Source organism: Kogia breviceps, chromosome 1 (genome assembly GCF_026419965.1).
Source record: "Kogia breviceps isolate mKogBre1 chromosome 1, mKogBre1 haplotype 1, whole genome shotgun sequence".
NCBI classification, from domain to species: Eukaryota; Metazoa; Chordata; class Mammalia; order Artiodactyla; family Physeteridae; genus Kogia; species Kogia breviceps.
In genome coordinates this window covers 126,139,922-126,152,818 of record NC_081310.1, presented here as the reverse complement: position 1 = coordinate 126,152,818, position 12,897 = coordinate 126,139,922, and the positions used below count along the sequence as shown (strand labels likewise).

The window sequence follows — 12,897 nt, the reverse complement described above, 5'->3', positions numbered from 1 at the left end:
TTTTTGGCTGCATTGGGTCTTCGTTGCTGCGCACAGGCTCTCTCTAGTTGCAGCAAGTGGGGGCTACTCTTCATTGTGGTGTGCTGGCTTCTCATTGTGGTGGCCTCTCTTGTTGCGGAGCACAGGCTCCAGGTACATGGGCTTCAGTAGTTGTGGCATGTGGGCTTCAGTAGTTGTGGCTCATGGTCTCTAGAGCACAGGCTCAGTAGTTGTGGCTCATGGGCCCATTTGCTCTGTGGCATGTGGGAAATTCCCAGATAAGGGCTCAAACCCGTGTCCCCAGAATTGGCAGGTAGATTCTTAACCACTGAGCAACCAAGGAAGTTCCCATTTGGATGATTTTAATGGACCTGTCTTCAAGGTTATAAATTCTTTCTTCCATTGTGTCCAATCTACTATTAATCCTCTCAAATGAATTTTTTCATTGCATTTTTTTCAATTCTAGGATTTTCATTTGCTTCCTTTTTAAAGTTTCCATATCTCTCCTCAAACTTTCCATCTCTTCATTCACAATATCCAGCTTGTCTTGTGTGTAGACCATTAACATACTCATCATGGTTATTTTAAAGTCCTTGTCTATTAATTTCAAATCTCAGTCATTTGTGACTGTTTTTATTTGCTGATATTTTTCTTGACTATATATCACATTTTCTGTTTCTTTGCATGTCTAGTAACTTTTTATTGTATATTGGACATGTGGTAGTAAATTATAGACTCTGGACTTTGTTATATTCCCCTGAAGAGTTTTGAAATTTTCTAGTAGTTACCTTGGATCATGTGGAATTTGAGGAGGCTTTGTCTTACTTTTGTCTAGGGCTTGTCTATTTCAGTTTTGCTCTTAATCCTAAGGCATATCTCTTAATTCTGGGACACAATCTTTTTTCCTAAGGTACAGCTTTTCTAGTGTTTTAATGGACATCTCAATATATTTACCAAGCTCCTCTGATGTGGCAAGACTCACAATCCAAACTCTATATCTCCCTTGTGGTGGGCACTGGCATAAAACTCTGCTCCATTTTTCAGCTGTCTAGCTGTTGTTTTTCCCTTGAGCCCTTGATTTTTCACCCACACATGTACAATTCGGAGGTCTTCCAATGATTTTAGAGAAGTTAATACACAGAGCTGGGGCTCATCCCTCTCTGGCTCCCTCAATTTTCAGCCACTCGACAATCCCCCACTCAGTCCTCTGATTTTTAAAACCAAGAAGATAGTGGCTTTCTGTATCAGTTCCGGCTATCTTTACTGAAGTGGAAAGTGCCCTCGGAGGAAAACTGTATAAACATGAATCAGTCCCAGCCTGGTTCTCTTCTTTTATGAGTTTTAACTCCTCTGGTTCCTGTTTGTTTTTATTCCCCTTTCTTTCTTCAGAGTTTATACTTGTTACCTGCTGGTGAGTTAGTCCAATAGAAGCCATTCAACCATTACCAGAACTAAACTTTATTTTTGACTTAAGTTACAAATATTTTTGTCACTTAACATATATGTTTATATTTTGCTTAGGATATTTTTCCCATGTAGAAAATTTTCATTTTATGTATATAAATTTATGGATTTTTATGTTTATGGCTTGTGAATTTTGAGTCTTAATTAGAGGGTCCTTTTCCATTTCAAGTTATAAAGAAATTCATTCATTGTTTCCTACTACTTAATAGTTTTCTTTACGTCAAACTTTTTATTTACTTTGGAGTTTATCCTGAAGAATAAAGGTCTGAAGTATGGATCCTATTTTTTCCAGGTTTTTACCCAATTATCATAACACCATTATCAATAAATTTATACTTTCCCCTATTAATCTGGGTTCTACCTCTATCATATACTAAATTTCTAAATGTATTTTGGCCTACTTTTATACATGCACCAATACTGCAGTTTTTCAGTTATTGAAGCATTACAGTGTTTTTACATGGATAAAGTCAGTCCTTCCACTAAAAATTTGTTATTTTTAAACTTATATGGCTAATCTTGCTTATTTATTTTCTGTTTAAATTTACAATAAGCTTTTAAAAATAGAAACTAGAGGCACTTTTAATAAAATCATGTAAAATTTACAAAATAACTTAGGGAAAAATAACATCTTTATTGTGTTGAATCTTGCTATTCAAAAACATAATAAAACTTTCCTCTTATTCAGGTTTTAGTATGAGTTCTTATGTAGTATCTTAAAGTTTTGTCCACATTCATATTTCTTGCTTTGTTTATTCATAGAAATTTTGACTTTTTTGTTGCTATTGTCATTAAGCCATCTAATAAACTAGAAAGCTTACTCAAAATCACTTAACTTCCCATTTGTATTTTTTAATTTCAGCCAACAGCTATGAAATAAGAGTGAGTAAAAGTCTACAGAATATTCAAGATGACTTTCACAATGCCATTTTAGTGAATACATCAAAGTTAAATCCTCAGCAAGCTGGTACCAAGGAGATATTTACATTCTCATCAGAGTTTTTCACAAATGGACCTGAACATCAACCTGATGGAGAGACACAAAAAAGTCACAGAATTTATGTGGCAATACGAGCAGTAGATAGGAACTCCTTAAAGTCTGCTGTATCTAATGTTGCTCAGGTATCTCTGTTGATTCCCCCAAATTCTACTCCTGTATTTGCCAGAGATAATCTTATATTGAAAGGAGTTTTGACAGCAATGGGTTTTATAGGAATCATTTGCCTCACCATAGTTGTAACACACTGTGTTTTAAACAGGAAAAAGAGAGCAGACAAGAAAGAGAATGAAACAAAATTATTATGAACAAATGTGCAGAGTACTTTCCCTCTTACATATAAGACCCATGGCTTTTGCACTTTACAAAAACAAGCCAATAAAGTCAAATTAACATCAGATTATTAAAAATGCTTTGAGTTTTTGTGTAGTATAGATCAGATTTTTACATGGTAAATAGACAAAAAAATCTTTTATAACACTAATGGAGGCAGAAGGGAATTAGAAAACCTTTAAGCTTTGGCTATGGACAAAAAAATAAAAGTTATTCTCTAAGGTAATGTATTTAAAGGCAAAGGCAATGGCAAAATTGAATCAGAGTCAATAAAAGCTTGCCTTATTGAAGAAAAATAATAGCCCAAGTAGAGAAAAGGAAGTTAGGCCTGAATGATATAGTATAACTATCTATGTGAAGCAATTGTTTAGTTGCTATGATTAATTTTTAATTCCCCTTTATCTGTTCAGAACAGGTTGCTTGTTAATGACTAAAGATCACGCTGTATTTTACATATGAAGTGCCTATTGTAAAGTTCTTTACCTCTTTCCATTTGGTTAACTATACTACAGATAGATCCCACTGATAGTGCTCAAAGAGATGTTGGTTCACTATAAGAGTTAACCTTAAAATGTAGGTATTATCCTTGTCCCCTGACACTGGTTTTATAACAGAGGCCTATTGAATTTATTGTTTATAACTTTCTACTCTCATCAAAGCAGGTTTCCAAGTTATTTGCCTTGGCTGGTATTCAAGGAAAATGGTTATAGTTTTCATAAGACTTTAGATAAAGAATGAAAGACATAGTTCTGAGCTTATTTTAAAACATATCAATATATAGGCTATATAATTTTATTCACTTTCAAACAAGGAAGAGGTGACAGGGAGGGACGGACCTTTGGACATTTTTAACTGATTCTGGTTTTTTTTTGTTGTTGTTTAAATAAGACTACAGGAATCCTTTTCCCACAAAGGGTGATTTACCTACAGGTATTAACCTACAGGGGTGGAGGGTGACTAGAGAGAGGCAAGGAAATAAAAATTATCTTTTATTTAATTTTGCTCTTATGTTTTAAAGATTACTGAGCAATAAAATCACATGCTTTGTATATTACAGAACTTAAAACTTTATTGGATAAATACAAACAACAATGTGGAATAGAACTGCTTTATAACTAGGACCAACTAAGAATGACAATTAGATTAAGTTTTGGGGGGTGGGGAGGAAATTGTAGGGAGTTGGAACAAGAATGAAAAGAGGGCATGAAACCTTGAGGAAGAGACTCAGAGCAGTGCTGGGGAGTAAAGTGACCAGAAAATACCTCTACCTAGGCTGCCTCCTTGCTGTTCATACTACATCCCAGGTCTGGCCTGTCACATGCTGAGTCTGGTAGTGCCAAAATTTTCACAGATTGGAACTTCAAGTCCCCACTTGGCAGTCCGTCCCTCTTCCCTCTATTGCCACTGAGGCTGGTATCAGTGGGATCTGCTTCTCTGTAGCTTCAATGGGCTGGTAAAATACTGAGATGGGGTGTGGTGGGTTTTAAGTCTTCAGATGTTTTCCTCATTTTATAGACAGGAAAATGGAGGATTAACGGAGTAATCTAAAGCATTGTGCTGGCTAAAGGCAGAGTATATAGGAATAGAGTCAGGTTGTCATAATGTTCCTTCACTCCCGTCTGTTTAAGAAGGTGTGGAAAGATGCCAGGGATTATGCCTGGAAATATTTAAATCTTCAAGGTTAATAAGCAGGAGAACAGGTCTAGGCTGAAGGAACAGGGCTTTTCTTTTTTCTTTTCCTCCAGTTTTGTCGGTATAGAAATGAACAAATGGCTTTAAGTCCAGAAATCAGTAAATTGGAAGAGGCAAGACTGAGATTAAGGATGTTAAAGTGATAAACTAAAACATATTATAGCAGAGTTGATAGGGAGATCTCATCAAGTGAATAGGGTAAACAAGCTTCAGTGATTGTGAGGGATTGAAGCATTAGACAACAAGAAATATGTGGTAAATGTGGTAAGATAACTGATTTCGAGACCCCAGAAATCGTCAATAGAACAGAGCCACTGGGAAGGAGGTGACATTGATCCTGAACAAATGATAAGGAATAGAAATAGACAAGAGTTGGGTCAAAGAGAACGAGGAACTGTGAAGCATTGGTTACTAGTGGAATACCACATGAATAGTGACATCACTGAAGATTTGATCCAAGATTGCAAGAGGAGGAAAAAATATGAGACAGATGCTCAGTTATCTGGTAGAGGAAAGATAAGTCTAGGGATTGAAGGTAACACAGGCAAGTATTATTATTATCTTCACATGCTCAGTTATCTGGTAGAGGAAAGATAAGTCTAGGGATTGAAGGTAACACAGGCAAGTATTATTATTATCTTCACATGCCAAGATGGTTGTTGTTATCAGTATATAGAAATTTGTTCTGAAAATTAAGGACAATATCCCTTCCATTTTTACCCTATTCTTTTTATGGAGAGTAAAAGGAAGTTAAATCTCAGTGGGAGAGAGAAAATTTTTAGGAGATGAATTCACTGAGCAGGTTGCTGTTTATGGGTACAATGCTGACTGCTCCAAAAGTATGTTTGCACCTGCATGTTAGTACTAGAAAGTCTACCAAAAATTATTTTATTTGCTTTAGGCTTTGCTTTCTGCTATAATGTAATTATTTTGGAAGAGTTGGTCCCTAACTATATCATTTATTTAAAACAATGTGATCAATCCAATTGCACTAATGGCAGAGTTGCTCATATCAAACTAATCTTCTTGCTGATAACAGTAATAACTCTGGAAAAAATATAAAACACAGCTCTTTGAAGGCACTGGACACCAAGAAAAGCAGGTAGAACCTGGAGGAGTTATGACCCTTGAAAAAAGGAAAGCAATCTAGGTGAGATCCACATTTAACCAGCTTTTCCCCCAGAAGGCATTCCCAGTTTGCTCAGAGCATCTGGAAAGAGCTCAAGCAGAAAGCAGCAGTCTTACTGGGTTGAAAAGCCAGAAGTAAGAGTTCTGGATTGCTAAAGCAGTGGAAAATTGAGGGAGGAAATCCGAGGAAGGAAGCAACTACAAGAGGGAAGTTCCCAAATCTGCATCCTCTCAATCCTTGGATGAGTCCTAAACTGCAAAGGAATTTAATGGAAAATAAGAGCTTAGCAGCTAAAAGAGCTGAACAGAGAGTTCAGCAACCGCCCAGTCCTGAGGAGAGAAAATTTAAGGTTCAACATTACCCAAGTTTTTTTGTTTGTTTGTTTTAAATTTTTTTATTGAAGTATAACATATATACAGACGTGCACAAACTGTAAGTGTACATATCAATAAATTATCACACATGAACATTCCCTGGTAATTACACCAAAATCAAGAAGTAGAATATTGCCAGAATCTCAGAAACTTGTATCTTAACCTCTTCCTGCAACTACCTCCACCCCAATGTTTACCACAGAATGACTTTCTAGCACCATGGCTTAGTTTTTGCCCGTTTTGAACTTCAGATAAATTCAATCATTTGGTATGTATTCTTTTGTGTCTGGCTCCTTTCATTCAACATTACATTAATGATATTAAGCCACATTTTGTATACCAGTAGATCTTTTTTATTGCTGTATAATATTCCATTGCTTGGCCATACCAATATATTCATCCTTTCTACTATTGATAGGCTTTTGAGTAATAGGCAATTTGGGATATAATGAATAATTCTCCTGTGAACATTTTGTTACATATCTATTGGTATTGTGATTTCATTTTCTAAATCAAAGATTAAAATTGGTTGCACCAAAATACAAAGTCACCCAAGTTAGAGGGGGTGTTTGTGTTTCCATTGAAACTCCAGATTAGGGGTAGGTATCATATCCACAGACTAAGTGTTATGCCCTAGAACCAAGGGCAAAACTGAAATAGATCTGCTCTGAAAAAGTCTAAAACCAAGTCTCTAGAGAATCAAGATAAATTCACCAATAATTAAACTATTGCTAGAACATAACTCAGAGAAAGATAACATAATACAAAGCCTCTACAACATATCATCCACTATATAATAAAACTTGAACAGACATGCTGACAAGCAGGAAATGTGTCCCATAATTAATAAGAAAAAAAATCTGTCAATAAAAGATGATCTAAAAATGATCCATATTTGGAATTAGCAGATAATTAGTTTAAAAAACATCATAAATAAGATAAAGAAATTACAGGAAAAGAGAAATATAAGTGATAAATAGAGGAAGAAGTTCAGGAAAGATGTGAAAGTCTTTAAAACGAAGCAAGAGAGAATCCTAAAAATTGAAAAATACAATGTATGTAAAAAAATTTGTAATGGATTAACAACAGACTGGTACTACAGAAGAAAGGATTGTATGACTTGAATATATGAAAATAGAAAGCATCTAAACTGAAGCCTTTCATTAAAAGAAAAGAAAAAGCCCAAGTGACCTGTGTGACATTACATGTAAATGATTCCCAGAAGTAGAGGGAGGGATGATAAGGCATAAAAATATTCAAAGAAATATTGGATGAAATTTTTCCAAATTTGATTTAAACTACCAACCCACAGGACTAAAATGCTCAGTGAACCTAAAATAGGATCTATACAAAGAAAATAACACCTAGGCATACCATAGGAAAGATGACTAACTACTCATCAGAAACAATTGAGGCCAGAAAACAATAAAATGACATCTTAGCGTGCTAAAAGAAACCAACACAGAGCTCTATATTGAGCAAAGATATCTTTAAAAATGTAGGCAGATAAATAAAAGCTGAAATAATTTTCACCAGCAAGAAGTACCAAAGAAATGTCTTTAAGCTGAAGGAAAATGATGTCTGGTGTAAATACAGATCTACAGCATGAAAGGAAGATCACTGGAAATGATAAATATGTAGGTAAATATAATACATTATTGGTTTTCTTTACTTAATGCCTTTAAAAGACAATAAATTATTTAAAGGAAAATAAAAACAATGTATTTTGGTATAAATAACATAAAGAAGTAAGATATATGACAATAAGAGCAGAATGGAAAGAAAGGTGACAAATGGAATTATCCTGTTTAAAGGTACATCATACATACAATATTAATTCAAGGTAGACATAAATTAAGGATGCATCTTATAACCCCTTTGGGCACCTATTAGTAATAGAGAAGGGTATATCTAAAAGGCTAATAAATGTGATAAAATGGAACATTAAGACTACCCAATTAATACAAAAGAAGATAAGGAAAGAGCAAGGAACAAAGAACAGAGGGGAATACAAAAAGCATATAGCAAGATGGTAGACTTAAAGCAGCTAAATTAATAATTATATTAAATATAAATGGACTAAACTCTTCAACTAAAAAGAGAATTTCAGACTTGATAATAAAGCAAGACCCAACTATATGGAATTTACAACAGATGAACTTTAAATATAAATACATAGAAATTGAAAGTGGGAAAAAGGAAAGTGGTATATCATGCAAACACCAAGCATAAAAAAGCTGGTGTTAGTATATTATTATAGGAGAGAACAGACCTCGAAAAAGGAGAGAGAAAGAGGAATCATTTCAACATAATAAAAAATTTCATCAAGAAGATATAGCAGGGCTTCCCTGGTGGCACAGTGTTTGAGAGTCTGCCTGCCGATGCAGGGGACGCGGGTTCGTGCTCTGATTTGGGAGGATCCCACATGCTGCGGAGCAGCTGGGCCCGTGAGCCATGGCCACTGGGCTTGCACGTCTGGAGCCTGTGCTCCACAGCGGGAGGGGCTACAACAGTGAGGGGCCCGCGTACCACAAAAAAAAAAAAAAAGAAGATATAGCGATCCTAAATGTGCATGTACCTATTAATAGAGCTTCAAAATACCAGAAACAAAAACTGCCAGAATTAAGGGAGAAATAAACAAATCAACAAGCAAACTTGGAGATTTAAATCTCCCACTGTCAATTGTAGAGTAACTAGACAGAAAAATTCAGTAAGAATGGAGAATCTGTGAACAACATTATCAACCAATTTGACCTTCATATTTAAAAATACTACAAGTAACTAGTGCAGAATACATATCATTTTTAAGTGCTCATGTTTATGCTAGGCATAAAACATATCCCAGTATGCAGAGTACAGAAATAGACTGACACACATATGGTCAATAGATTTTCCATAAAGACATGTGCAAATCAATGGGTAGTGACAAGTCAATGGGTAAAGAAGAGGTTTTTTTTTTTTAAATAAATGATGTTGGAACAACTAGACATATGTTTGGGAAAGCAATTTTACTCCTACCTTGTAAAAATATAAATTCATGATGGATCATAGATATAAATATGAGTTAAGATATAAACTTCTAGAAAAAATATAAGAAAATATATTTACAACTATAGTGTAGAAAGATTTCTTAGAGCAGAGAAAACACTAAACATAAGAGAAAATAATAAGTTGGACTGCATCAAAACTAAATATCTGTGCTAATCAAAGGGCACCATTAATATAAAAAAGTTTAGCTACAGTGGAAGAAAATATTCACAACAAATATATCTAACAAAGAAGTTATATTCAGAAGGTATAAAAATGTTATAAATCAGTAATATAAAGACAAAGAACCCAATAAAAATGGGCAAAGGACTTAGACACTTGACAAAAGAGAATATATAAAGAGCCAATAAACACATACAAAGGCAATCAACACCTGAAACCAATATTGTAAATCAACTATACTTCAATTTATAAAAAAGCAATCAACACCATCAGTTATCAACAAATTGAAAATGATACCTATAAATGAAATACATCCTCATTCCCATTAGAACAACTAACTTATAAATATTGGCACTAAGAAATGTTGACAAGGATGTGAAGCAACTGTAATTTTTTTATATTGGTGAGTGTGCAACAACTTTGGAATACTGCCTGGCAGTTTCTTAAAAGTTATGCATATATCTAAACCTTGACCCAGTAATTCCACTTCAAGAGAGATGAAAAGATATGTCCACCAAAAGGCTTGCTCAAGAATTCTTATAGCTACTTTATTCATAATAGCCCCAAGCTGTAAAAAAAAAAGTTTATATTAAAAGAATGGATAAAACAAATTTTGCTATTTGTATGAATCCACAATGGCACACCACTCAGCAACAAAAAGAAATGAACAACTGATACATGCAACAGCATACCTGAATCTCAAAAGCATTATGTTGAGCTAAAGAAGTCAGACTCAAAAGAGAACAGACTGTATGATTCCATTTATTAAAAGTTCAAGAACAATACTAATCTCCAGATATAGAAATCATAATAGTGGTTGTCTCAGAGCAAATGTGTGAGCATTCACTGGAAAGCTTTCTGGAGCAATGAAAATGCTATAGGGATTGATAGTGGTTGACTGGGTATGTATACCCTTGTCAAAATTCATCTACCTATTTGTACTTGTTCTGTTCATTTTATTGCATTTACATATTACATCAAAAGAAACACTATGAATGAATTTATTGTATCTTTCCCTTTTAGCAAGCAATGGTTCTAGATCAGGAGTAATTTTACTCCCCCAGGGGACATTTGGCAATGACTGCTGACTACTTTGATTATCATAGCTTGGGGTATGATCTAGTGGGTAGAGGCCAGGGATGCTGCTAAATATCCTACCTGTCATCAGACAGCCCCCACAACAAAGAATTAGCCAAAAATGTCAATAGTGCCAAGATTGAGAAACCTTGCCTTATAGGGAGGAAGAGAAAGGCATCATTCATAAGGACATTTGACACCTGAATACAAGAAAAAGTGGCCTTAGTGAAGGGGAAAGGGGGAACAAAACTGAACCAGATTTAAATGAAGTAGAGAAGACAAAAAGAATAGAAAAAAATAGTTTAAATAAAGTGAAGATGGTCTATTTTAGAGGACTGAATTCCATAAGGCTGGTAGAAAATCTGATGAAAAATAAAGAAGGAGAATGGATATAGAGTTGAGTGGATGCTGCATTATGTGTTAAGATCTGTGTTATGACCTGTGAATGTAAAATACAGGGAAACGGAATAGAAGCAGAGGGGAAGTGAGATAAATAGTGGGCTCTGAAGAAATGAGAATCTGATTTAGTTTGCATGTACCATAGGAAGTAGAAAAAGCACAGCTCAGGCACAAAGAGAGAGACAAAATAAGATATGAAAGTTAGGGATACAATTATAGAGTACATGTTGATAGAGAAACAAGTACTCAAAGGCACAAAAACAGAAGCTCATATACATGGAGGTTATTAGAGCTTGTCCCCAAAGGTCAAAAGAAATGCATCCTTCCATAAATCTCTCCTGCACCTAGACTACACAGCTCTTATCAGCAAGATGATACCCTGGATAGGTGGAGAGTGACCCAGATGGTGGCCAATTTTATTTCCCACTCCCTCTAAGCTACCTGCTGCTAAGTCTTATCGAAAAGCTGCTTTCTGAGAACATGTGTCTCGAGGGCACAAGACACAATTGCCCACTGTATTCAGTACAGTGGGCAATTGCTTTCTATAGAAAGGTATCCTTGGCTTGTGAAATGGAAGCAATATAAATTAGTAAACATCCAAAAGGAACATTTAAAAAATTGGTATAACCTTACATCACACCAGTATAGGAAAGAAGAAGCAAGAGCATGAAGAAGATAAAAGAAAAAGAAGAGTGTGAAATGGAAGAGTAAAGAAAAACTAGATTAGAAATTAAGAGTAGAAAAGACAGAACTACCACTCCAATGCTGACATGTTAGTATTTCCAAATGATAGTCTTTAGTCCAATATTTTAGTTTTATGTATAAATTTATTTCAATTACAAAAGTAATACATGCTATTATTAAAACTGCAGATGTTTAAGTAAGAAGTGATAAACAAAGTAGATGTTAAATATATAAGCTTATTTATTCCTTTATTAATGGACATTTGGGTAGTTCTACTTCTTGTTATTATAAAGTATGTTTTGAGGGACAAATTATATTACCCTTGTACATATATTCTTATGCACCTGTATGAGTTGTTCTTTGTATATGAAATCAAGTGCACCTGTGTGAATCTATCTGCAGGGTAAATTTCTAGGATGGAATTGCTATGTTGAAAGATATACACACTTAGATTTTGATGCATAGTTCCTTCCAAAACATTTGTACCAATTTTTCTGTCATCAAAAATGTATGACTACCTGATTCCTTATGGCCTTATTACCATTACTGAAGGAGGTAATGAACTAGGGGGTGGAAACAGGAGTCATATTGAAGTATTACATGGCAGAGAGCTTAAAACTACCTCTTAAACATCAATATCCTACAAATATACCTTGGTCATTCTTACTTGATGCCATCTAATGCAAAGCCCTGGCTTTCTCCATCTTGTTGGCTCCTCTCCAATTTTTCCCTTCAAGGCTAAGGTTTGGGTAAGTGGGAGTGAAGAAGAAGTGTAAAGATAAGATACTTTATTGAATAAGTTCCATTTGCCAGGCATTGTGCTAACTGTGTTATATTTGTTTTTTTTAAATTGTTCAATATTCAAAATACCAATATACCATAGCTAATATCAATGAAAGTAGATTTGATGCAAGATATATTATTAGAGATAGAAAAGACACTTTGTGATGATAATTATATAACAATCCTAAATTTGCCTGCACCAAGAACATAGCTTTAAAATATATAAAGCAGAAGTTGATAGAACTGAATAAAAGAAAAAATAGACAAATTCACAATTGTAATTGGAGATTTTAACACACCTCTCTCAGCAACTAAAAGAACAAGCAGCCAAGAAATTGGTAAGAAAAGAGACAATTTGAATAACATGATTAACTAACTTGGCCTAACATATATAAAACACTGTAACCAAACAACTACAGAGTAAATATTTTTCTTGAAAGCACATGGAACGTTTTACCAAAATAGACCATAAGCTAAGGCAAAAAATAAGACTCAACCAATTTCAAATTATTTAAATCTTAGAGTATGCTTTCTGACTCTAGTGTAATTAAACTAGAAATCTATAATAGATTAACTAGAGACTCCCCAAGTGTCTGGAAATTTAAAAACACACTTCTTTTTATATAGCCCATAAATAAATAAATTCAAGAATTTATTCTAGGAATGTAAGGGGGATTTAACATTGAAAACTCAATCAATGCAATTCCCCATATAAACAGACTAAAGAAAAAAATCACATGGTAATCTCAATAGATGCATAAAAAGCACTTGATAAA

The 12,897-nt window shown here is 34.4% G+C and overlaps 2 protein-coding genes across 20 annotated transcripts in view; one reads left to right on the top strand and one right to left on the bottom strand.

Annotated features, from left to right (window-relative positions):
• The window catches only part of CLCA2 (chloride channel accessory 2), a 37,344-nt gene extending 34,596 nt beyond the window's left edge, over positions 1-2,748 (top strand). The window contains exon 14 of the mRNA XM_059061472.2: positions 2,306-2,748. Within this exon, the coding sequence (XP_058917455.1) occupies positions 2,306-2,748 (443 nt within the window). The remainder of the gene's footprint in view (positions 1-2,305) is intronic.
• The window catches only part of ODF2L (outer dense fiber of sperm tails 2 like), a 339,482-nt gene that overhangs the window by 97,467 nt on the left and 229,118 nt on the right, over positions 1-12,897 (bottom strand). The window lies entirely within an intron of this gene.